Here is a 27958-nt window from a genome sequence, read left to right on the forward strand (position 1 = left end):
TGGTCAATCCTTCAACCAGAAGCCTTTCCTATTAATGCTAAAGCTCTGAACAGGTAAGCACTTTGGTTTCCCTCTCTTTTTGTATGTAAATATGTATTTCTTTGTTGTTTTTTTCTTGTGTTTGGTTGCTTTCTTGTTAGCTTGTTTGTATGTATTTTTTTTACTTGTTTGTTTTGTTTGCATTGTATGCATTTATTTTTTTTGTTTCGTTTGCTTGTTTCCATGTATTTGTTTGTATCATTAGCTTGTTTCTTTTTGATTTTGTATTTGTTTAATCTACTACTTTTGTTTGTTTTATGTATGTTTTGTTTCATATTCTTGTTTCATTTTCTTGCTTGTTTGCATGTATTTGTTTTTGTTTTGTTAGCTTCTTTCATTTCCTTGTTTACATGCATTTGTTTTTGTTTGCTTGTTTCATTTGCTTGCTTGTTTGTATTTGTGTGGTTTGCTTGTTTTGTTAGCATGTTTAATTTTCTTGTTTCATCTGGTTGTTTGTTTGCATTTATTTAATCAGCTTGCTTTTTCTTTTTTTTACTTGTATTTTCCTACTTAAACGTGCATTCAGGGAAATGTTAGTTATTTCTGGTGCTACATACATAAATATACTAATATAATAAACATGAACCACTGGATTATTTACCAACAAAGCATTTCTTCACAACTGTTAATACAATTTTAGTGGCTACCTACACTAGATGAAGTGGGATATTCTAGTTAAGGATCTTTATGTAGCTTATGTGTAATCTGTATTTTTTTTAATCAGGGGAGTATTTAAGCAAACCTGATAAATGTGAACTGTGTTCCTCAACCTGCTCAAAGTGCTCTGGACCTGAGAGTAAAGACTGCATCAGCTGTGCTTCCACCAGGTGAGGTGTGAACAAATCACCACAGAACCACAGTCAAATAAAGCCCCAGTGAGATAAGAGGTGCACTGTGTGGGGACCGATTTCAGTTTTTATTCTTTGGCAGGCTCTTTGATAACGGGCAATGTGTGATCAGCTGTAATCCTGGTAAATACAAGAGGGAGAGACAGTGTCGTCTCTGTCACCACACATGCCTCGAATGTACAGACGAGGGGCCTGACAAATGTACTCGCTGTAGCAAAGGTAAACTGAGTCATGACTGCCTCACAAAATAGAGGAAAATACAAGCTCTTAACATTATTCTTATTCTGTTTGTTTTCACACAGATCAGTTTGAAGTGGAGCGGTACCTCTTTGAAGGGGAGTGTCGTGAAACCTGTCCAGAGGGCTATTCCCATTCCTCAAAGGGAACATGTAATCCCTGCCCTCCAAATTGCACTGTGTGTACTTCTACAGGCCACTGTCTCCACTGCACCCCCTCCTACTACCCTAAAGATGGGACGTGTACCAAACTGGAGTGTGGACTGGGTCAGTTGCAACATAACTGTTCTAGAATGTTCTCGATTGCTTGCTTGGCCTTTTCCATGTTTCTTTTTGTGATTTTAAGATTCTGGTTACTTTTTTTTGGAATGGGAGTGAGGTTTATTTGAAAATTCTTCTGAAAATCTAATTAGTGGTTGAGCTGTAGGCGCAGTGTTAAAAACACTTTGCCATTGCCAAAATGTTTTTGTTTGCTTTTTTGCCATTATTTTTCACCAAAATGTTCCCAATGGATGAATCTCTCAAAACCTGTCAAGAAATGACATGTATATCATATTTATGATATATGGGGTATGTGTTTATACATTATGATATATTTTGCTGCTTGTGTTGTTGTTTGTTGTATTGTTGCTCTATCAATGAAAATATGGGGGTGGTAAGTTTTTTATTTTTATTTATTTATTTATTTTTTTTTGAAAAAGGTATCATCTGTTCACCAAGGCATCAAAAATGCACCAAAATACACCAAAAATACAGTAAAAGCAATACTGCAACATTGTAAAATATTATAATTTAAAAGAACTGTTTTCTAATTTATTCCTGTGATGCAAAGATTTCCAGCATCATTACTCCAGTCTTCAGTGTCACATTTATTATTATTAGCAACATTGAAACCAGTTGTGCTGATTAATATTTTGTGGAAATCATATGAATTTTTGTAGGATTTTTGATGAATAGAAAGTTTATAAGAAAAGCTGTTTTATCTTTTTCACTACTCATCAATTTAATGAGTCTTTGCTGAAGAACATTATTTAAAAAATTAAATCCTACTGACCCCATACTTGTGACCAGTACTAAAAAAATAAACACAGCAATTGTATATTGTGATTAAGTAAAAAAAAAAATGCAATTAGGATTTAATTAATCTATTAAGTCATGAATCTATTAAGTCGTCATTGAAAAGAATTACAGGAAGAAAAAACTTCAAAAGGGCGTAATGCACTTAACTGTCATGAAACACAAAATGCTAATGGATCTAAAAATACATGAAAATATACTTTTTATCATTTGATTTTGCAGTGCTGTTTAACAAAGACATGCTTTCATGAGATTCACCCCACTAGACATAAGACTTTTCTCTCATTTTGTGTGCTGAGCTAGATCGCTTTAGCCTACGTAGATCTGTAAATCTAACTCTATGGATGTTGTTTGGCTTCTCCTGACACCCACTGCTGTTTATCTAATCTTCTTCACAAATTGTTATCACAGTCAAAGATGCGCTGAGCATGAGGGAAGAGCTTGTCTGCAGCAGTCAGACTGAAATAGCACCAGAAATGAGACAGTGGGGGAACAGAAATTCTTATCATTAGTGGCAGACATGTATAAACGGGTCCTGCGCTCTGGCCTCCAGGGCTCCCACACACTACTGTGTGCACACACAGCCTCTGCTGGAGTCGTTTTAGACTAATACACATGCTAATACAGACATTATCTGATTTTTATGTACATCTGCATCATGCATTTTCCTTTTCCATGTTAGCAACACTAATTCTGCTGACTCGTGGTGTGATACTTGTTCTCTTATAGGTGAAGTAGCTGACTCTGATCATGAAGACTGTGTAACCTGTGAGGAGGGCTGTCAGCAATGCCTCACTGGTCAGTATATCAGTATTTGGATGGATGTGTGCACAACAAGCATTGCTCATGAAGAAATTAAATGCATCATGTTTTCAGCAAAAAAAACATCCTTACTATAAAGTTTTGAAAACGTCCGATTTATCATTAACGGACTAAATTTTTAATTATACCTGGAAATAAAGTTTTAGCATTTTAAAAATGATTTATATGCACTATTCTCCATTCTTATGTTATTAACCCTATAATGCCTAATCTATCAAATTTTGATACACAGATGTCTAGGCCCTCTAAATCAGAGATCTTCAACCCTGCTCCTGGTGACCCACTCTCCTGGAAAGTTTATTTCCAACCTGCTTCAGCAAACCTGCCTGCAATTTTCAAGCAGTCTTGAGCAGTGTTGCCAAATTAGCGATTTTGTAGCTAGATTTAGCTACTTCCCCACCCCTTTTGAGATTTTTTTTTTTTTTTTTTTTTTTTTTTCAAAAATTTTGGGACAAATATAGCAACTTCTTGGACAAACCTTATCTGTTATTATCTTGCCCACTGATCTATAGTCATCTTTACATAGATCAGTGAATTTGCCATAATGATGTCATCTAGTGACATTTAGCTAGCAGTTTGAGCTACTTTCAGTTGATAGCAGTTGGCAGCACTGGTCTCGAGGAGCTTGATTGGCCTCAGGTGTGTTTGATTAGAGTTGTAGCTGAACTCTTCAGGATAGTGAGTCCACAGGAACAGGGTTGAAGACCTCTGCTCTAAATTATCAACATGATCAAAACTTGTTACTGAAAACCTGTTGTACACAATCCTCTACATGACTTCTTTCATCTGACTGATAGTTTATACTTTTTAGGCAAGTAAAAGGCATTTTAGTGTAATCTCAAAAACATTGATTTCAGGTTATGGTTCATGTGTCTTTTTGTAGTGAAATCCGTTAAAATTTTGTAACATTGTCAATAATATTAAAAGACTAACACTTGGGCAAATTAGGTTAACTTGATTATACTTCTTTTTTTTTTTTTTAGAATATAAATATATATATTATATATATATATATATATATGTATATGTATATGTATATGTATATATGTATATATATTTGTATATATAAATACACACACATGCATGTATAGATTTAAGAAAAATTGTTTATATATTAAATATATTTATATATGATTTATGAATGTAAATATAAACATGTAAATACATGTAAATATTTTCAAAACAAGCTGTGTGTGTATGTCTTTATTTGGGATGTGATTAATCGTGATTAATCGCGATTAATCGGTTGGCGGCACTAGTTAAAATGTATAAAATTTGATACATCAGATTTTTGAGGAGCGTTTATTTGTGCATCTCTTAATCTTCATTGTATTGCATCGCATTTTGACCCCAGAATAAAAACTAGAGCTTTGATAATATAACGAAGCATTTTAATGACTTATTAACACATGTTTTTGATGGATATAGAGTGACAATACCACACACACACATTTTCAGTAGTTTATGCTGTAATAAAGATCTCACTGATTTACATTAGCAATTAAAATGTCATCTTTCTTTTGGTCATATTAATAACAGCTGCAGAACATTTAGCATTTTTACTCAGTTTGGGCCTCTAAATCAAAATTTTTGTGTTTTTCCTCAAGTGTGAGTTGGCTATATCATACTATATTCTGACTATATCATCAAAAGCCTGATGTACCAAATATGATACACAATAAAAAAAAACTGACTTTTAATTGTCAGGCTGTACGGGGTCATTTTTTCTTTTTTCTTTTTTTTAAATTCAGATTATTAGGCTGATAGTTCAAAATAGAAGTATTTTACTAATGGTTTGTGACTTTGGCTTCATTTTTGCTCTAGACGCACCAGTGATTTCTATGCTTGTGTAGTGCACAAATTATAGGGGTTGTGTGTGTCTCATCACAGCTTCCAATATCTCTTTGCATCTGTTATAATTCTCAAAATGTGAGTATGTCTGGTCTGTATCTCAAAATGTGGCAGGCTGCCTGCATCTGCACTTCAAGGGAGCTTTATTTGGCATCATGGCTCAGAAAAGTCGTGTCCACAATGATGTCTAGGTAGGCTGCTCACCAGCAAGTAAGTGTGTCAAGACAGATAAGTGTCTAACACTAGCCCGCAGCTTTTCGCCCCATTTAAATCCGATAAAGTTTGAGAAACTAACAATCTTTCCGTAAACAAAAAGATTTGGAATACCAAAATTTGAACACTAGAAACACAAAATCCTGCGATGTTCCCCTCAGATCTGCTGGTCAGTGTAGTATTGCAAGAATAATGGAGGAACAATATAAGAGGTGTTTAAAGCTTAAAAACGGTAGTTTCTCATTTTTATCATGTGGCCATTCACCTGTGCACATTCATTTCTTTCTCTACAGCAGCTCAGGCAGATAAACAATGCTTTGGCCAACTTCCTGAACGGTTTTATTTTTTCAACCCAAAGAAACTTAGTTGTATAAATTCCTGAGACGACCTTGCAACACAACAGTATTATGACCTCCAGTAAGCCAGAACTGAGTGTGGGAAATGTGTATGAGAAATACAGCAATGTCCATAAATAAATAAATAAAATCTGCATTTTATTCAAAGCTAATAAATCATTAGTAATTTCAGTAGCCACTGAGTCATTTCTGTTTCTATGAAGAGTGTATTAACAGTATGTCTTTTCCTTTAGTGAATCCAGAGCATTGTATGTCTTGTTTACCGGACTATTATCTGTAAGTCTGTCTCATGTTTTTTAACTTTGTGACTTCATAATGAGTTATAATTAGGGTTTGGAATCGAAAATCAATTGCAATTCCAGAATTGGATACTTAAGGTCAGGAATCGGATGGCTTACTTTTTGTAAAATTTAAATTTCAGTTCCACCTATCGATTCCTGTGTACGCATGTTTTTGTTTAGCTGGCGAAAAGGGGCTGTTAATATTTGTCTTTGAATCATTCATTCAAGAGATTCATTCAAAAACACTGATTCATCCAGTAATGAAACAAGTAAATCTCGAGTGAGTCATTGAATCATTCCATTCATAAATTCCATGAGATTTTTAGTTGTCTAATGTTTATTTTTTCCAGAATTGTGAGAACTGCAAGCTCCATTTAAAACCACAACAAAAAACTAAATTTTTCCAGAATCATGCAGCTGTATTTTGCACTAAAACAGCTCTTAATCGAGTCCAGTTTTTGTGTAGCTGGCTGATTTTTGTTCATGGTATTCAGCAGCAATTAAATGTTTTGCAAAAAGAGACAGAATAAATATGTTTGATATATAAATGTTTGACACTTTTTTTTTTTTTTTTTTTTTTTAACCACACTGGAATCGAAACTGGGAATCAATAAGAATCGATAATTAGAATCGGAATTGGAATTGATAAAATTCAAACAATACCCAACCCTAGTTATAATTGATGTGCTATTGATGTAAAGTATAAGAGACGGTGTATTTCTGCAGGCTGAAATCGAGCTGTCACAAGATGTGCCCTGGGAGGACGTTTGAGGACAAGTTGTCCATGAGGTGTGCTCGATGTGATGATCACTGTGAGACCTGTGATGCCTCCCAATGTTACCTGTGTGAGGAAGGCTTCTTCCTGTCAGGTGAGATGACCACATGTTACTACATAGAAAAAAAGTTCATTGTATATTGAGCCTTTGTGACAACGTGCCCCAGTTATGTATGCATCATGTAATCTGTTGTTCGCTTTTGAGGAGACTCTGAATAAAAGCTGGTTTTGACATGTGCACACATGGTGTATTTGTAAGCATAGTTAGTAGTGTTAATTTAAAAAAAAAAATTCATTTCTTTTTATTTAGTAAATTTGTAATTAAGTTAAGTTTTTGTGTGGTCTCACTCTCACTATATTATTGTCAGTTCTAAGTTTTTAACAGTTTTTTGTTGTTTCAGTTATTTACATAATTTTTAAGTTAATAAGCAAACATGTTTTACAATAGACCATCAAACTCATAAACTGTTTTAGAGTTAGGAAAATGTATTTGTTTCTGTTTTTCCCAGCTATATGTGTCCTTGAACCACAAAATCAGTCATAAGTGTAATTTCACCACATGAATAAATAAGCTTTCCATTGATGTATGGTTTGTTAGGATCGGACAATATTTGGCCGAGATACAAATATATGAAAATCTGGAATCTGAGGGTGCAAAAAAATCTAAATATTGAGAAAAACTGTTTTTAAAGTTGTCCAAATTAAGTTCTTAGCAATCATATTACTAATCAAAAATTAAGTTTTAATATATTTACAGTATGACATTTACAAAATATCTTCATGGAACATGATCTTTACTTAATGTCCTGATGATTTTTGGCATAAAAGAAAAATTTATAATTTTGACCCATACAATGTATTTTTGGTTATTGCTACAAATATACCCCAGCGACTTAAGGTTTTGTGGTCCAGGGTCATATATTAGTTTTTATTTTTTTCAGTTAACGAAAATGTTTTTATTTAGTTTGTTTTAGTTTTTGTTGACAATAATAGCACTTTACACAAATGTAGAGAAATGTAGAGAGTTTAAATTGCAGAGAAAAATGTTTTGTTTTTGTTTACTTTGTTTTCCATTTTCACCTTTTTTTTTTTTTTTCTTCCAGTTTCAATTTTTTCAAAGTTTTTTTTTTGTTTGTTTGTTTCAGTTGATTTAGGTCTTTTGTTTTTAATATTTTAGGGCAATCATTTAAAATGTTTAGCTGTGTTTTAAATTATGCAGACAGATTGAGAAGTTTTATAATACACCAAAGTTTTTTTTTTTTTTTTTCATGAAATGCATTTGTTTTTTAGTTTTTTTTTTTCCAGTTGTATTAGAATTTAGTTTAATACCGATCGAAAACATTTCATTAACTTAACATTTTTCTAATAGAACAGCAATTACAGCAGTTAGCATCCATGCATTAGCTCATTGGTAAAACATTGAACCCTCATTTAAACCTCCACCTGCCCAAATATCTGTCTATTTACTGAAATCCTGTGTTTCTGCAGATGGCACATGTGCAAAAACCTGTAAGGAGGGTTTTTATGCTGACACGAAGCAGGAGTGCGAGCCGTGTCACCGCACATGTCGATCATGTGGTGGTCCGGACAATAACGACTGTGATTCCTGTGAAGATGACAGGTTTCTGGACAGGGGTCAATGCATCAGCCTGAGCGAGATCAAGTGTCCTGACGGAACATTCCCAAACCGTACGAAAGATTCATTTCAATAAGTCATTATTTGAATAAAAGTAAACATGAGTTATATTATACTGATTTTAAAGACTTTGGAAATCTTTTAAAACAAGTCTGATTCTTTGTTCACTGATTTTGTGTTTGCATGTGCAGGTCAGAGTGAGTGTGAGCAGTGTGATTCCTCCTGTAGGACGTGTGCAGGGCATCGGAAAGACCAGTGTGATTCCTGTCAGGAAGGTGAGTGAGCTTCAGTAGTACCTCCAGTCTACATATTTCTCATATGCAAGTGCAGAAAGATATTATAGATGTACTAGTAATCTTTGTCAAATGTTGAGAGCTGGAATCAATATGCATGTTTGTATGTCTACACAGGTATGTTTCTCACCAACAGCCAGTTGTGTGTGTCTGTTTGTCCACATGAGACTCACGGGAACCAGACGAGTGGGCGCTGTGAAGACTGTTCAGCAGGCTGTTTGGCGTGTCAAGACGCACATCACTGTCTGAAGTGCATTGGTCCACTCTACCTGCAGGATGGCAAATGTGTTGCTGAGTGTAAAAGGTCAAAAATGTTTTAAAAAATGCTTTCAAAATACACAAAACGCTACATGTTCAAACGCATGATCTCATGCACACACAGGCTGCGTCCCAGATTGCACTCGTCATCGTAATTTTTTATTTTATGTATTTATTTATTTTATTTAATTACATTTTATTTTATTATTTTGTTTCTTTTTCTTTTCTTTTTCCTTTCTCACATTTTGGTTTATGTTTTGTTTTTGTTTTCTATGCTTTTATTATTTTTAAGTTCATTTAAGTCCATTCCACGAAATCGGTGCCTTTTGCATCCCTAAGTAATAATCAAACATAGATTTAATATAACAACCAATAAATTAGCAATTTAAAAACATAATACTATCTATTCTTTCATCAAAGAAGTCAGTTAAATATTTTAAATAATTTAAATAGCATTTATGTTGATAAGGGTAAGGTTTTTGGCATGTCTCTCACTGTGATTTTAATTTTTTCAGCAACACTTTTAATTTGCAAAATTAAAAGGAATCCCAGTAAAAAGAGGGACTAAAAATGCTGCTCATATACAGTATGTGAAAAGTATCACATAGTTCTATTTAAACTATAGTAGCTAGTAACAGGGTTGACAAAAATACCAAAACATGAGGTAGAAAAGTAGTCATAAAATAATAAATTACATAGCCTATATTTTTTGTCATTTTAAGGTGTCTTCATTTCATGGCTATTTAAAAAAAGATATTGAATAAACGTATTTATTTGTATTTTTTTCCCGAGTGGAAAAGACACCGATTTCATGGAATGATCCTTTTATTCTAATTTAGCTGTACAGAAAATATTTATTTGTCATTTCATTTCTATAGAAAATTCAGTGTTTTATTTAAATTTAATTACATTTTATTTTATTTGTTTTCTTTTCCTTTCTCACATTTTGTTCTGTTGTTTTATTTTTGTTTTCTATGTTATGTAATTATGAAATTTAAAGTAATAAATGTAGCTAAAACTACACGACAAATGGTTCTGTAGATCAAGACTTTTATTGTGCAGTACTATAACACCCATATAAAAATAAAAAAAAAATAAAAAAATCACTTTTAATACTGTAATACTACACTAGTCAACATTTGAAGTGGATCAAAATCTTTCATCAAAGTTTTCCTAAAACCAAAATGCATTCATTAAAACTTTGATGAACTTTTTTTGATCCACTTGAAATGTTGACTGATTTTAGTAATCCTAAAATAGTAACTTGATTGTTTATATTTTATGTTTATGTTTTACAACCTATAAGCTGTAGAGAAAATGCAGTGTTTTATTTACATTTTGTGTTATTTATTTTAACACTGTCAACTTTTTTAGTTGTAGAAAAAAGGCAGTGTTTTATTTATTGTATTGATTTTAAAGTAGAATTTTACTAGACTTTTTGGATCATAATACCTGTGCGGCATCTTTTAGTTGAAGTATGAATGCTGGAACACAGCCATGCATTAACTTACATCATATAAAGCCACATATTAACAAACATCATATAATGTCTGTCATCGTCTCAGGGGTTACCCAGAGGCCGATGTGTGTGTCAGCTGTGCCATGGGATGTGCTTCATGTGAAGCGGAAGCCAATTATTGTCCGAGGTGTGAGGAAGGCTACGTGAGTTTCAAACGCTCCTGTGTGCTTCAGTGCCCTTCAAGACACTTTGTAAAGGATGGAGTATGTGAGATCTGTCCAAACGGTTGCACCGAATGTAACCAAAGGGACAAATGCAGTGGTGAGCGTCTCAACATTATTCATCACCGACTGATATTTTATAATAATAACCACTAAAAAACTGTATAATTTACTCTTGTCCCAGGCAAGTGATTTCCTACACAGCTACACTACTGGTCAAAAATGTGGAATATATATATTTTTTTTGCATGTTTTTGAAAGAAGTCTCTTCTGCTCACCAATCATTTATTTGATCAAAAACAAAACAGTAATATTTTGAAATATTACAACTGTTTTCTATTTTAATATATTTTAAACGTAATTTATTCCTGTGATGCAGATCAGTATATTAGAATTATTTCTGAAGGATCATGTGACACTGAAGACTGGAGTAATGATGCTGAAAATTCAGCTTTACCATCACAGAAATAAATTATATTTTTTAATATATTCAAATAAACACCAGTTCTTTTAAATTGTAAAAATATTTTACAATATTACTGTTTTTGCTGTATTTTTAATCAAATAAATGCAGCTTGAGTAATCATATTTATCAAGTTGCTTTTATTTCTCTCTACACTGAAGATTACCTCTCTGAAGCTTTCTTTCTCCTGTTCTCTCAGCATGTGAAGAGTACTACTTCCTGCATGAAGGTCAATGTCTTGATGACTGTCCCAAGAGATACTTTCCAAATGTCGAGCAGAATGAGTGTATGCCGTGTCACAGTGATTGTGCAGAATGTGATGGACCTGATGAAGATGACTGCACCTCCTGTGGTGATTATGGATATGTACGTCACAACAGAAAGTGTCTGTTCCGCTGTCCGCCGGAAACGTATCTGGACAGAGCAGAGTGTCGAGGTACGGTACATATGCTCCTTCACTTTGAATTCACAAGATAGTGTTGGACCAGGTGATGATGCATGCGGTTTCCAACACTGCAGCTCAAAAATGTTTTTTTTTTGGTAATAAGTCTCTTATGCTCACTAAGCCTGCATTTATTTGATCAGAAAAAAACTTAATATTGTGAAATATTATTACAATTTAAACGTTATTTTGTATTATTAAATTTACTTCTTGCTGTTTGAATATATTCGAATATGTAATTTATTCCTGTGATGCAAAGCTGAATTTTCAGCATCACTACCCCAGTCTTCAGTGTCACATGATCCTTCAGAAATCATTCTAATTTGGTGATTTACTGCTCAAAAAGCATTTCTGATTATTATCAGTGTAGAAAACAGTTGTGTTGCTTCATATTTTTGTGGAAATCTTGATACACTATCATTCAAACTTAAAAAAACAAAAACAATGAATACTTTTATAGAGCAAGGATGCATTAAAATGATCAAAAGAGACTGATCAAAACATTAATCACTTACACCCCCATGTCGTTCCAAACCTGTAAAAGCTTTGTTCATCTTCGGAGCACAATTTAAGATATTTTGGATGAGAACCGGGAGGCTTGTGACTGTCCCATTGACTACCAAACAATTTTCACTGTCAAGGCCCAGAAAAGCATGAAAGACATCGTCAAAATAGTCCATCTGCCATCAGTGGTTGACCCTTAATTTCACAAAGCTACGAGAATACTTTTTGTACGCAAAGAAAACAAAAATAATGACTTTATTCAACAAGTCGTCTCCTCTGCGTCAGCATAGCGCCATTGACGCAAACTGCGTGCGCTGTTCTGGGCAGTTAGTGGGACAGTCACAAGCCTCCCTGTTTTTATCCAAAACATCTTAAATTGTGTTCCGAAGACGAACAAAGTTTTTACAGGTTTGGACATGGGGGTAAGTGATTAATGACAAAATTTTCATTTTGGGGTTAGAGTAACCCTTTAATAACAATCACCCGATCATGCTATCATTATAGTCATACCATACCTGTTTGTTGACACCAAATATGTCTGTTTTTAGAGTGTGACAAGTCCTGCCAGACGTGCTCAGGTCCTCATCCATCCTCCTGCCACACCTGCAGAGACAACATGAGGAAGGATGTGAACGGGCACTGCGAGTTCTTCAGTGTCTGCTCTCTGCTCACATTCACTGATAAGGACGGCGAGTGCAAGCCCTGTCACAAGAGCTGTTTCCAGTGCTCAGGTGCAGGCAAAGAGCAGTGCCTCAGCTGCAACCCCAAACACTTCCTGCTCAGTAAGAGCCCACCTGCACACCACATTTCATTTCCATATGAAACTGGTATATTTTTTTTAAAACTGAGCATTAATAACATTTATTGTAAAGCAATCTAGCACTAGAGAAGCTCTTTAATTTGTTAAATAATTGCGTAACAACTGCATAACTGAAGAAGACTAATGGAAACACAGTGTTATGCATTAGTCATACATGCATGATGTAATGTCTTGTACACCATTATTTTGGTCATTCTTCAGATCAGACGTGTGTGTCCACGTGTCCGGTTGGTTACTATGTAGACGAGGGCAAGCAGGAGTGTGTTCAGTGCCACATGACATGTGCGTCATGTCGCGGACACCACAGTAATGACTGTATAACCTGTAAACCAGGCCGGCTTCTGCTCGGACACAGCTGCTTCACCACCTGTCCACTAAGGTATCATGTAACTTATTTATTGTATTTTGTTTATTTTATATACCTATTTATTTACTTTTATTGTTTTATTTTATTTAATGTAGTTTTTATTATCTTTATAAATGTAGTTACAGTTAAAATGAAATCAAATGCAGTGCAACAGGACTGTGTGTCAATTGTCATTTTTGTAAATTAAACTGAACCAGAAAATCGTACACTGTCATAATGACAAGGATTCATGTCTTTTAACTCTTTCACCTCTAGGGTGCAGCACATATCTTTTTTGTTTATTGCGCATCTATGCAATGACATTCTATGGAAGCCCGTTTCCGCCACTGAATAAAAACAATTTTATTTTGACAATTCTGACTTTATATCTCGCATATTGTGACTTTATATCTCGCAATTGTGACTTTATAACTCGCAATTGTGACTTTATATCTCGCAATTGTGACTTTATATCTCGCAATTGTGACTATCTCGCAATTGTGACTTTATATCTCGCAATTGTGACTTTATATCTCGCAATTGTGACTTTATATCTCGCAATTGTGACTATCTCGCAATTGTGACTTTATATCTCGCAATTGTGACTATCTCGCAATTGTGACTTTATAACTCGCAATTGTGACTTTATAACTCGCAATTGTGAGTTTCTATCTCGCAATTGTGACTTTCTATCTCGCAATTGTGACTTTCTATCTCGCAATTGTGACTTTATATCTCGCAATTGTGACTTTATAACTCGCAATTGTGACTTTATATCTCGCAATTGTGACTTTATATCTCGCAATTGTGACTTTATATCTCGCAATTGTGACTATATATCTCGCAATTGTGACTTTATATCTCGCAATTGTGACTATCTCGCAATTGTGACTTTATATCTCGCAATTGTGACTATCTCGCAATTGTGACTTTATATCTCGCAATTGTGACTTTATATCTCGCAATTGTGACTATATCTCGCAATTGTGACTATATATCTCGCAATTGTGACTATATATCTCGCAATTGTGACTTTATATCTCGCAGTTGTGACTTTATAACTCGCAATTGTGACTTAATATCTCGCAATTGTGACTTTATATCTCGCAATTGTGACTATCTCGCAATTGTGACTTTATATCTCGCAGTTGTGACTTTATAACTCGCAATTGTGACTTTATATCTCGCAGTTGTGACTTTATAACTCGCAATTGTGACTTTATATCTCGCAATTGTGACTTTATAACTCGCAATTGTGACTTTATATCTCGCAATTGTGACTTTATATCTCGCAATTGTGACTATATATCTCGCAATTGTGACTTTATAACTCGCAATTGTGACTTTATAACTCGCAATTGTGACTTTATATCTCGCAATTGTGACTTTATATCTCGCAATTGTGACTATATCTCGCAATTGTGACTTTATAACTCGCAATTGTGACTATATATCTCGCAATTGTGACTTTATATCTCGCAATTGTGACTTTATATCTCGCAATTGTGACTTTATATCTCGCAATTGTGACTTTGTATCTCGCAATTGTGACTTTGTATCTCGCAATTGTGACTTTGTATCTCACATATTGTGACTTTGTATCTCACAGTTCTGAGAGAAAAAAGTCAGAATTGCAAGTTTGTATCAGGCAATTATGAGAAAAAGTCAGAATTGTGAGATGAAAAATCGCAGTTACCTTTTTTTAAAAAAAAATTTATTCAGTGGCAGAAATGGGCTACCATAACATTGACATTTTTAAATGTGATTTAAGTGGCACTCTCTTGCACTTTATTGTCTTTCTACTAAAATTTGTGAAGCATTTCACCCTCAAAAAGGCCCAAAGTTTCTCATATTTTCCTCTGGGTTTATGATCTTAGGTAATAACATAGAAGCGACCGTGTGGTTGAGGAGTTGCTGTCGGTACAGTCCTGCACTCCTGCCATTGTGCGCTTTAGTAAGGCATGTAATCTGTGTTTGCTGTGGGAAACTGCGTCTCTAATTAGTATGCTGTATGTCACTTTGGATGAAAAGCTTCAGCTAAATGCCAAGTTACTTACATTCCTTCCAATTATGAGATGAAGTACTTTAAGAGGTCAATGGGTTAGTCCAGAAAGTCTTTTTGGAATTGGATAGTTTGACTGGAAATGTACACCGTCATCTTTATTTCTGCTTCTTTATCTTTATTCACTACGCTTTTACATTTCCGATTCATTCAAAAGTGTATATTCAGCAAGCACGTATTCAACTGGTCGGAAGTGACATCTATAATGTTACAAAAGATTTCTATTGCATCTAAATGCTGTTATTTTGAACTTTCTATTCATTAGGGAATCTTGAAAAAAAAATGATCACAGTTTCTACAAAAATATTAAACGGATCAACTGTTTCCAAAATAATCAGAAATGTTTCTTATGTTTAATATATATATATATATATATATATATATATATATATATATATATATATATATATATATATATATATATATATATATATATATATATATATATATATATATATAAAAACGTGTTTTTCACTGTCACATGGCCACTGTTTATACTGTATTTTTGATCAAATGAATGCAGCCTTTGTAAACATGAGACTTTTTTTAAATAAAAAAAAACATTAAAAATCTTACCAACCCCAAACATTTGAAAGGTAAATAATAAAATGACAAATATATAAGCATGAAAGGATTAGTTCCCCCACAGTTACTCATCCTAATGAGGTGCATTAAAACCTGCGAGAGCTGAAACAAACTCACATGGGTTTATAACAACATATATTATAACAAGGTGAAGTAATGACAGCATTTTCACTTTCAATTTCTCATCTATTTCGTTCACTATAGGATCGAGAACAGATGGTTATAAGGCCACAAAAGGACATTGTGGATTCTCTGAATAGGGGTTTGCCAGTGTCATAAGACTGTCACATTAACTGCTCACCAGAGCTAACTGAAACTAATAATTTACTTTCAGTTTGTTGGAATATGTTTCAGACTAAATGCCAACAAAATACATGTGCAGCAAGATGATCAGTAATAGCTACACCTCTTTATAATTTATGCTGCTTGAGCAGGTTTAATTGGTAGAATAAGTGGCATTTTTCTCATTTTCACAACAGTCATAAACTAATGCTTTCATTTGAAACCATATAGATTATTACGAGAAACATGAAAGTAGCACAATGATGCCATGCGCAAAGGTCAAATATATAGTTTAGCAGTAATTATACAGAAATATTTTCCACAGTTGACCAATCAGAATCAGGTGTTTCAGAGTGTTGTGTAATAATAATGCTTTTGATGCAACTAAATCGTGATTATTCAAAAATGATGTTTTCCAAAAGACAGCATTATAATACATGTCTTTATTTCCCCTGCAGTTACTTTGTGGACGCCTCCAGCAGAGCATGTCGAGAGTGTGACCACACATGTGAGGAATGCTCAGGAAGCAGCCGTTTCTGTCTCAGATGTAGAGATGGATACTTCCTGTTGAGAAAGTCCGGACAGTGTCTGCGTACATGCCCATCAAACTACTTCCCTCACACCTTAGACAGAGATTGCCAAAGATGCCACCCCACCTGTAAAACATGCAAGGGTAAGACTCGCCACATGCATTTATTTATATATATATATATATATATATATATATATATATATATATATATATATATATATATATATATATATATATAAAAAGGGGAAATAAAGACGTATTATAATCCTGATTTGTTTTTTTGTGCATGTTTGTCACACTTTAATGTTTCAGATCATCAAACCAATTTAAATATTAATCAAAGATAACACAAGTAAACACAACATGCAGTTTTTAAATTAAGGGTTTTTTTATGAAGGGAAAACAAAATCCAAACCCACATGGCCCTGTGTGAAAAAGTGCTTCCCCCCGTTAAAACATAACTGGTTTTTCACACCTGAGTTCAGCTTCTCTAGCCACACCCAGGCCTGATTACTGCCGCACCTGTTCGCAATCAAGAAATCACTTAAATAGGACCTGCCTGACAAAGTGAAGTAGACCAAAAGATCCTCAAAAGCTACACATCATGTTGAGATCCAAAGAAATTCAGGAACAAATGAGAAAGAAAGTAATTGAGATCTATCGGTCTGGAAAAGGTTATAAAGCCATTTCTAAAGCTTTGGGACTCCAGCGAACCACAGTGAGAGCCATTATCCACAAATGGAGAAAACATGGAACAGTGGTGAACCTTCCCAGGAGTGGCCGGCCGACCAAAATTACTCCAAGAGCGCAGTGACGACTCATCCAAGAGGTCACAAAAGACCCCACAACAACATCAAAAGAACTGCAGGCCTCACTTGCCTCAGTTAAGGTCAGTGTTCATGACTCCACCATAAGAAAGAGACTGGGCAAAAATGGCCTGCATGGCAGAGTTTCAAGACGAAAACCGCTGCTGAGCAAAAAGAACATAAAGCCTCATCTCAGTTTTGCCAGAAAACATCTTGATGATCCCCAAGACTTTTGGGAAAATACTCTGTGGACTGACGAGACAAAAGTTGAACTTGGAAGGTGTGTGTCCCATTACATCTGGTGTAAAAGTAAAACCGCATTTCAGAAAAAGAACATCATACCAACAGTAAAATATGGTGGTGGTAGTGTGATGGTCTGGGGCTGTTTTGCTGCTTCAGGACCTGGAAGACTTGAACCATGAATTCAGCTGTCTACCAAAAATCCTGAAGGACAATGTCTGGCCAACTGTTTGTGACCTCAAGCTGAAGCGAACTTGGGTTCTGCAGCAGGACAATGATCCAAAACACACCAGCAAATCCACCTATGAATGGCTGAAGAAAAACAAAATGAAGACTTTGGAGTGGCCTAGTCAAAGTCCTACCTGAGTCCTATTGAGATGCTGTGGCATGACCTTAAAAAGGCGGTTCATGCTCGAAAACCCTCCAATGTGGCTGAATCACAACAATTCTGCCAAGATGAGTGGGCCAAAATTCCTCCACAGCGCTGTAACAGACTCATTGCAAGTTATCGCAAACGCTTGATTGCAGTTGTTGCTGCTAAGGGTGGCCCAACCTGTTATTAGGTTTAGGGGCAAGCACTTTTTCACACAGGGCCATGTGGGTTTGGATTTTGTTTTCCCTTCATAATAAAAAACTTAATTCAAAAACTGCATGTTGTTTACTCGTGTTATCTTTGATTAATATTTACATTTGTTTGATCTGAAACATTAAAGTGTGACAAACATGCAAAATAATAAAAAATCAGGAAGGGGGCCAACACTTTTTCACACCACTGTGTATACACCACTTTTTTTTCCCTCTTTGCTGCCATGACAATATAGCAGCTATAAAATAATAAGCTTCATCTTTCTGCTTTAACACTTTCAAATGGTTCCCGTTCACTTCCATTGTAAGTTCTTTTTAAACAAGTCAAAATTATTATTTTTAATGGTAATCAACATTATGCTGTTGATTTACCTAAACGTACTGAATCCACAATATTCCTTTAAGCCACATTTATGCATATCTGAAGTGATTTGTTTTTTATTGATATATGAAGTTCATCACAATATGAACATTTTAATGTTTGACAACAAAAGTGTCTAAATACTAATGCAGTGACTTTTTTTTTTTTTACTTTTAAGTGTTTAAAAATAAGACTAGATCATCTTTTATCATCTTAACTCTGACTTTTCAGAAAGTTGTCTTTCATCCTGCAATTTAAATCCATTTTAGACCGTTTTTAGTACAATCAGAGTGCAGATGATATTATTTGTGTACCTCAGCATGATTTAACTAGTCTGTCATGTAATCGGCAGGCTCTGGTGCAATCTCCTGTACGTCATGTTATGACGGTTTCCAAATGTTTGGAGGAATCTGCTCATCTATGTGTCTAATTGGGGAATATTCCATCCGTGTGGTAAATGTCTCTTTAATACAGTTTTATCAAATCTGTAATGTGCTAATCTAACTATATTGTAGTGTTTTTTTATTTATTTAATTTTTATGTTTATGTTCTATTTCATCACTTCCTGATATTTCTTAGCCATTCAAATGTACATTAAATGTATGAACACACGCCATCATAGATTACTCTAGACAAATTCCTTGAGATATTTTTAGTTCTTTCTAACATGTTTTGTGTTTTGCACAGAATAACACATGTGCCCCGTGTGACCCGTCATGTAATGAATGCAAAGGTCCAGGGCCCTCCAGCTGCACCTCGTGCCCTGTTCTACAGCGCCTCACAGAGGATGGGAGGTGTCTTCATTGCTGTGGCGAAAACACACGCAAGGATTCCTCAAGATTTCCCTCGGAATGCTGCCAGTGCCACACATTCAATGGTACAAGCTTTAAATGCATTCATTCTACTATGAAAAAAACTACAAAAATTATTTACTGTGAAACCATTTTTCATTCATTTATATTTTTTATATTTATATTCTAATATTTATATTTTATTTCATTTCAGTTAACATTTTTAAGTTTTTTAACAGTTTTAGTAAAAAAATAACTGATATATTTAAACTGCTTTACAGTTAAAATTATATTTATATCAATTACTTGTAGTAACATATATATGTATGTGTATATATACAAGCTCACACTTCTGCTCAACACCCTGACAAATTCAAATATTGCATGCATTTTTGTTTGATTTTAAAAACCTGAGAATGAAATAAAAATGTATTTTCTGTCGTAATGACAGTATGCCATCAATACCTTTACCAACCATGTAAGATTCACATAATACTGTATCATTAGATAACACTGACTCAAAGCGGGAAATGTTACTAAATTATGGTGTGTACGTTTTTAATGTACAAACAACATTCCTGGGCGTGTACTGAGAGACTGTGCAGTGGAACTCACTGATGTCTTCACAGACATTTTCAATATCTCGCTAAATCAGGCCATTGTCCCCACATGCTTCAAAGCTACCACCATCATCCCAGTCCCGAAGAAGTCATCTCCATCCTGTTTCAATGACTACCGTCCAATAGCACTCACTCCTATTCTCATGAAGTGCTTCGAACGGCTAGTCATGCCCCACATCAAGTCTGTCCCCCCCCCCTCCCTGGACCCCTTCCAGTTTGCATATAGGTCCAACCGCTCGACCGATGATGCCATCACCACTGCCCTCCACCCAGCCCTCACACATCTGGACAAAAAAGACTCATATGTCAGGATGCTGTTCATAGACTTCAGTTAGCATTCAACACAATCATCCCTCAACAGCTCACTCACAAACTGGTCAAGCTGGGGCTCAACACCTCTCTGTGCAACTGGCTGTTGGACTTCCTGACCGGGAGACCTCAGGCAGTACGGGTCAGCATTAAAACATCCAGCACCATCACACTGAACACTGGGGCCCCCCAAGGATGTGTGCTGAGCCCCTTCCTCTTCACTCTGCCGACCCACGACTGCACACCGTCACACAACTCTAACCTTTTCATTAAGTTTGCGGATGACACGACTGTGGTGGGTCTCATCAGCAACAGAGATGAGACAAACTACAGGAGCGAGGTGAGCCGCCTGGCCGGGTGGTGCAGTGACAACAATCTCTCTCTGAATGTGGAGAAGACGAAGGAGATTGTTGTTGACTTCAGGAGAGTACACACTCAGCATGCCCCTCTGACCATCAACGGTGTGGCTGTGGAGAGAGTGAGCACATCACAGAGGACCTCTCCTGGACTAACAACACTGTAGCACTGGCCAAGAAAGCACAGCAGCGTCTCTACTTCCTCCGCAAACTGAGAAGAGCCAGAGCCCCGGCCCCCATCATGTGCACCTTCTACAGAGGCACCATCGAGAGCATCCTAACTAGCTGCATCACTGTGTGGTATGGCGCTTGCAACGCATCCTGCCGCAAGTCACTTCAACGCATAGTGAGAGCAGCTGAGAAGATCATTGGTGTCTCTCTCCCCTCCCTCCAGGACATCTACAGCACCCGTCTCATCCGCAAAGCCCTTTGCATTGCAGGTGATCCCACCCACCCGACACACAGCTTCTTCAGTCTGCTGCCATCAGGGAGGAGACTGCGAGTCTCCAGGCGAGGACCAGCAGACTGAAGGACAGCTTCATACATCAGGCTGTCAGGAAGCTGAACTCCCTCCCGTCCTTGCCCACCCTTCCCTCTTTTACCCCATACAACACTGAACTCTGATACTACGACGACACCCCCCCCCCCCCCCTTAAAACCTGTGACCAGCACCTGTCACTTGTGCAGCATTGGACTGATCACTACCTCATCCAGCATTGACTGCAAACTACCTCTTCGGATAGTCTGATAAAAAAAGACTGTTCTCCTGTCACTTTAACAGACTGATAAGCTCTTCTTGCACTACACATATATCTGCACAGTTTTGTTTTATTTAACTGGTTTGCACTCTATCTATTCTGCCATGTGCCTTATATCACTTTATCTCTTTTTTTTCTATAATGTCCTCAGACTGATAAGCTCCTCTTGCACTATATATATACACTCTATACATATACACATATATCTGCACAGTTTTGTTTTATTTAACTGGTTTGCACTCTATCTTTATCTCTTTCTTTATTATTCTACAATGTCCTCATTTGTATATCTGTATAGTACATGTTTAAACTGTATTTATCTGTATTTGAACGTCTACTGTCAGTGTCTTAAATGTTAACTGTATGCACCAAGGGTCTGAGAGTAACGCAATTTCAATTCTCTGTATGTATGTGCTAACATGTGGAAGAATTGACAATAAAGCAGACTTAACTTAAACATTTGTATATTTAAAAAAAATTTTTTTTGGAGCTTTCAGTGTGAAGCCATTTACCTTTAACCTCTCTTTTCTCAGATGAATGCATTGTCGCACTGAGCTACAACCTCTTCAACAACGATCCAGTGACTTCAGTTTATCCTGGCCTTTTTGTTTTCTCTGTCATATTTGTGCTGGTGAGCTTGTGGCTTGCCATTATTCTCTTCCTGCATTTTCGGCAGAAGCTCACCGTCAAATCGAACGGCTACACCAAAATCCCAGACGACCCCTTCACCTCTGCAACCCTCAGTGACAGCATGAAGGTGGAGTATTGCGTTAAAGAAATAGGCCAAGAGGATGACGAGGAGGAGGATGAGGATGAGGACATCGTGTACATGGGGAGGGACGGGATAGTGTATCGAAAGTTTAAATACAGCATGTTGGAGGGAGATGAGGAAGGGGAGGAGGTGGAGCTGGAATATGATGATATGTATACTCTCACATAAAACACAAAAAGCCTGTTTAATTTCTTTGATATATGCTTATCAATATTTTATTTATTACCATTTTGACATGCAGAAACCCACTAATCTTCACCAATCAACCAATAAAGAAACAAATCTCTGAAATATCACGATTCTGTCATTTACTCACCATGATGTTCTAAACCCATATGATTTTATTTCTTCTGTGGAACACAAAAGATGATATTCAGCAGAAAGTGCAAGCTGCTCTTTTACATACAAAAAATGGTTACCATGAATTTTCAGTAAATTTTGATGCACTGAAAAGTGAATTCAAAAGGCTTGGAATAAAGTGCAGGAGTCATACGGGCTGTTGTTTGAATGCTTTTATGCTGCTTTTTTCTGGTCTCCATCCATTTGTAATGGAAAAGAGCAAATGCAAATATAATACTCTTTTGGAAAGGAGCTAAATATTAAATACCATGTTGTGGTATAAGTATTCGTGTTTTGTCATGCTTGCTTTATGTTTGTAGTCAAAAGGAATATGTCACCCAGAAATGAAACTGTTACCCACCCTCAGGCCATCCAAAATGTAAATGAGTTTGTTCATTTGAACCGATTTGGTAGAAATGTAGCATTACATCACTTGCTCACCAATGGATCCTCTGCAGTGAATGGGTGCCATCGGCTGATTAAAAACATCACAATAATCCACATGACTCCAGTCCATCAATTAGTATCTAGTGAAGCGAAAAGGAGTGTTCCTAATAAACAAATCCGTTTATTATATTTATTTGGACTCTCATTCTGACGGCACCCATTCACTGCAGAGTATCCATTGGTGAGCATGTGATGTAATGCAAAATTTCTTCAAATCTGTTTTGATGAAATAACAACCTCATCAAAATCTTTGATGGTCTGAGGGTGAGTACATATTCGCAAATTGTCATTTTTGGTGAACTATTCCTCAAAGACCTGTAATGATTTATACAATGTATTGACAGTCCTTTTCAAATGTTAGCTGATTAAACGGTCTGTTCTCTATAAAGGATGATGAATAGGGCATTATGGCTGCTTCTTGGGGGTTTATCTCAGTTAAATTTGATTGCTTGATTAAATGAACACATGCTGAAAACATCAGATATGTACTGTAGATCTTCAGAATCTGCTGTTGCAAACCAGATAATTATATAGTGTTTTATCTGAAGTTCTGCATTCAAAAGTTTTCAAATAAATTAACTTCTTAAAAAAAAAAAAAAAGTGAATATTTGGTTATTTTAAATTGTAATGTTTCACACACTGTATTTTTGCACAGCAAAAAGCACAACTTTCTTTTGAAAACAAAACCATCTAACCAACCCAAAATGTTTGAATGGTATGTGTGACCAAAGATTAACTAAAGACAAGTAACAGATTTCCATTATATCCAATCCAGATAAGCCGTTTGATTGCATGGGAAACCTTCATTGAAGTGTCAGCTGATCTTTCTGGCGTTGAGTGGCCAGCAGCGCACCAAATGAAATAAGAGCCGGTTCACTTAGCCTTGAGGGTGTCTGTTTTCAGGACATTATCTTTACAGCAGCTTCTTATCCATACAAGCTGACCAAATATTTAACTCTTTCTTAGTGTTAAGATCTTGGGACATCACCTAACAGACACAGGAAAGAACACAGCCGTGAATCTTTTTCAGTCAGACGATTCAAGTGTTCCTTTATCAAAATAATATACACTTTTTTTTCAGTATTAGTCAGTTTAGTAGGCTGCTTAAACTGAAAGGGATAGTGCAAACAAAAATGAAAATTGTGTCATATTTTACTCACCCCATGTCTTTCCAAACCTTTGACTTTCTTCTGTGGAACAAACAGTTTTGGGTTCCATTGACTTCCATAATATTTAGTCAATTGGAACGAACAGTCTTTAGTTACCAACATTCTTCCAAATATCTTTTGTGTTCCAGAAGAAAAAGAAACTCGTATAGATAACATAATTGTCCTTTTTGGGTAAATAATTACTTTAAGTTCAGTGTTCAGTTGACAGCTATTTAATATTAATTTTATTTGATCCAGTTTTAATTGTTAGGCTATAATCAAAAGTAAAACTACCAGATGACCAATGGCTGACAAGATTATTTATAATGAACAGAGCGTTTATTACCACTTATTCAGAACTAGATATGATTTATTTCCAGTGCTCATTTGTCTTCTCAATTATTTATGATATCATGAAAGCATTGTTTTTTTTTGAACACACACAAAAAAGACAGGTGTCAACAATGAAGGAATACTTGGTTGTGCACTGTATATTAATACATCTGATTTCACATACTTCAGGCACTGCCCTGACCTAGAAAAGAAAGAGAAAACATATGCACACAGTACCAAACATATGCAGAAGCAGCGGTTCAAGAATTAAAGGCCAAGTCTGAAGAATATAGATTGTGACGATAACAGCATTAACAAACAGGATTTGAAGAGTAACATTTTTCTATCGGTTCCTACATTAAGGTGCAGGTCACATTTTCCGTTCTTCAGTGAACTGTAGTGTAAACATACATCCCTACACTACTGATAATGAATTCAAATTTCTTTTAGCTGTGGAATTTTGCTAATAAGTAACACGTGTTTCAAGCATAAATTCAACAAAAACAAGGTAAAAACAAGGTAAATCAGAAGATCATTTGTAAACCTACATGATCCAACCTGACTCTTGAGGGTCTTTACAAATGTTAAAATCTACTAAATGTATCAGAGTAACAAAGTAGCAAGTGTTTGCTATGCAGAGCTTCTGTATACATTTAAATTAATTAATTTTGTCTTCAGTCAGTGTTTGTTCTCCGTCTGTCCAGTTTTGCACTCACAACCTGGGCTTTAACTCTCTTGATCTCAACCTTGGACTTCCACCTCTGGGCACGGTTCTCTGAGAACCATAAAAAGCATTCATTTTATCTTAGAGGAGGAACGCCAATTTTGACTACTGTTAAAGTATTCATGTAACGAGAGTCTTCCTTAAACAAAAATGAAATTAAAGTGAAGGTGGAGGAAGAACTCTCTGTCTAAAAATGAATTTTACCAGAAAGAGGAGATTTTGACACTCTATGACTTTTACATCATCCGTGGCAATTATTGAATTCTGGGAAGGGCTCTGTGTCGTTTACCCTGTGAACTGCAGTGATCATTCACCACCTGAATCCTCCTTTTTGCGATTAAATATAGAAACAAAAGGGCTATGTGATGATACTGTATGAACGAATGCATATAGTGCCTGCGCTTGACCAAAGCACCACATGGAGACAGAAATCTTTTTAACATAAAAATAAACTGCATATGTACTAAACAGGCTTTAAATAGGTGATGGAGAAAGTGAATGTTACAGTCGATGACCGTTAAAGATCTGATTGGGTGTTGTCGAAACTGACGTCTTGAAGAAATGATGCTCTTTCAGTTTTAAGTGTTCAGGCAGGTCCAGCTTTATCTTTGCCTCCTCAATGTCACTATGAATCGCTGCTATCAACTCGTCTGTGAGGAAGACACAACAGTGAGTTACTGTAACAGAATGAGTGTGTTGTGGCGGGAGTGAGTTCAGCTCAATGTCTTACCAAGTGAGTTGAATCCTCTCTCAGGGCGAATGTAGCCGACCATAGCCACACTCAATATCTGACCGTAGAAATCTTCCTCAAAAGTGTGGATCACATGTGTTTCCTGTTACACAGAAAGATAAATGTGATATTTGATATCAGACACAAGACATACAAATCAACTATACCACTATTAAATAAGACCATTTGATGAATGCAACGATATCAGCTCTATAGCTTGTAGATGATTGCACACTAGAAATATAGATATGGACGCACCATGGATGTCTTAGTGTTTTTGTAGTACGGGTTCCAGCCGATGCTCATCACCATCTTGTGAATGTCTCCGTTATCCATGCGTGCCCATCCGTAATAGATTCCTGTGCTGATGTCAGCAGGGAGATTGTCCACAACCGATTCTGGGAAGTTCGCTGAGATGGGAATGGAAAGAAAACATTAGATCTAGCAAGACTAAACACTGGCGTCATGTTATTCTCTTTTATCAGGATATGTGTGCTTATATTTGAGACATGATATCTTCAGAGCTACAGATGTACAAAACCTTGAAAAGTAAGGGACAATATACAGCCATTTATTATCGGAGAATACTTGCTACTTAGCAAATAAAAATGCATGCACATGAGATAATGCTTTTTTTATTATATTTTCTAAATTATCTTTTACACAACATTCTTTTCAAGTAAAAACAGAAAGTTCTTGAAAATGATACTGTTATTGTCTCCATGTGATATACAAAAATGTGAATTTGGGCTGCGGTGAAATATCCAATTTGGGAATAATAGAGTACAGCAGTCGGGTTCCAGAAGTAAGAATTCCATTCATTTTCTCCATAGGGGAACTGATTTTGAACTAGGTTAACTAATACAGTTTAAGACAGACTATGAGGTTGTTAAGCAACGGCATATGCTTCTTTTGAAGCCATCGACCAAATTCTTTCAACTGATAAAAAAATAAATAAAAAAATTCTAGTGGAAAAACTACATTACCCATAATTCCTAAAATAAATCCACCAATCAGACAAGCAAATAGCCAAAACCCTAATTTGAAGCGCTGTGAATGTAGTCAGTTTCCCAGCACTTTCAAACTACTTAATATGCATATTTTGCATATTGTGTAAACCCACAATATATTGTTTCTCTCTCCCTCTCTCTATACAATCTACATCTTTAAATAATTTTAAATAGATTGTCATTTACAATGCTTCATTAAGGCATACAGTTTTGTACTTTTTGCTTCAAATCAAAGTTTGCAATGTTATGATTCACCTCGTAGCTGGTTAGTTTGGATCACTTCTAGCTCCCTATGGGAAAATGAATGGGGAACCAAGGCCACTGAAAAATGGGCGGGCTCTGTTGCACAGAGTGTCGTGTCTGGCCAATCAGAATAACACAGCTTACAGACGCCTGTAGTAAGACCTATAACCTATAAGAGAAGTTATATAATAATTTGACCAGAGCTTTAGTTTAAAGATAACATTCATTACAAGGGTGTGATGTTTAACTGAATCAAACATACACTTTCCAAAATGAATTTATCACTTGAGTTTAAGTTAAAGAAACTGTTTTTAACACTTAAATGATTAGTTCACCTAAAAATCATTAACTCATGTAATCATTTACACATGAGGTTAATAAGAATGCATCTCAGTCAAATTTAATTGGGTGCCTTTATTCAACAAAAGTGAATGGTTGCTGACACATATTGTCATATTTCTCTCCCACAGAAGAAAGTCAGATTTAAACAACACAAGTTTATCAGAATGTGTCTCTTTGGATTAATTTAGTTATTTCTCTTCTCGTTAGTCTCACCTGTTGGGATGCCCAGGTCTTTGCTTCCCCGACCGAGTCCGCGGACTACCTGTCCCCGGCAGAAATACGGTAAACTCCTCATATCGACGTTTTTACTGTGTTTTTACCGTGTTTAAAGTGACCCAGAGATCCAGCGCTGGAGCGGACAGTGACCTGCTGAATCTAGACTCTTCTCTCTTATCTAATGTACCGTTTACCCAGGAAATAGCAGCTTTACAAGTCGGTAAGTTGATAAAGTGACCGATTGGTCAACTGTGTGTCGAACTCATCATTATCATCATCATTAAACAGCGCCCCCACCCGACCTTCGACTACGTATTTCCTCTGACATATATTCAAAATAAAAGTCCTACAACTTTTACTGAATCAAACGGAAACGTAACTTTAACTTACTTAAGCACTAGTATTTTGTGCATAGTAAAATAATTCC

The 27958-nt window shown here is 35.8% G+C and overlaps 3 protein-coding genes across 3 annotated transcripts in view; 2 read left to right on the forward strand and 1 right to left on the reverse strand.

Moving 5' to 3' along the window:
- LOC306849493 (proprotein convertase subtilisin/kexin type 5-like) overlaps window positions 1-1321 on the forward strand; it is a 45160-nt gene extending 43839 nt beyond the window's left edge. The window contains exons 21-23 of the mRNA XM_079384563.1: window positions 764-866; window positions 953-1106; window positions 1190-1321. Of these exons, the coding sequence (XP_079240689.1) occupies window positions 764-866; window positions 953-995 (146 nt within the window). The 3' untranslated portion in view covers window positions 996-1106; window positions 1190-1321. The remainder of the gene's footprint in view (window positions 1-763; window positions 867-952; window positions 1107-1189) is intronic.
- Window positions 1322-5127: 3806 nt separating this feature from the next.
- Window positions 5128-24985, forward strand: LOC306849494 (proprotein convertase subtilisin/kexin type 5-like). The gene is made up of 13 exons (XM_079384566.1): window positions 5128-5718; window positions 6450-6592; window positions 7987-8187; window positions 8326-8409; window positions 8545-8731; window positions 10251-10465; window positions 11028-11264; window positions 12323-12556; window positions 12796-12973; window positions 16328-16542; window positions 18746-18846; window positions 19081-19270; window positions 21761-24985. The coding sequence occupies exons 1-13, from the start codon at window positions 5660-5662 to the stop codon at window positions 22165-22167; spliced, it is 2451 nt and encodes an 816-aa protein (XP_079240692.1). The 5' UTR covers window positions 5128-5659; the 3' UTR covers window positions 22168-24985.
- LOC306849495 (riboflavin kinase-like) lies at window positions 22185-27825 on the reverse strand. The gene is made up of 4 exons (XM_079384567.1): window positions 27529-27825; window positions 25979-26130; window positions 25721-25823; window positions 22185-25640 (listed from the first exon to the last, which is right to left on the reverse strand). Exons 1-4 carry the CDS (start codon window positions 27608-27610, stop codon window positions 25492-25494), a joined length of 486 nt encoding a protein of 161 aa, XP_079240693.1. The 5' UTR covers window positions 27611-27825; the 3' UTR covers window positions 22185-25491.
- Window positions 27826-27958: the final 133 nt, after the last annotated feature.

This window comes from Barbus barbus (genome assembly GCF_936440315.1).
Source record: "Barbus barbus genome assembly, chromosome: 29".
Taxonomy (NCBI): Eukaryota; Metazoa; Chordata; class Actinopteri; order Cypriniformes; family Cyprinidae; genus Barbus; species Barbus barbus.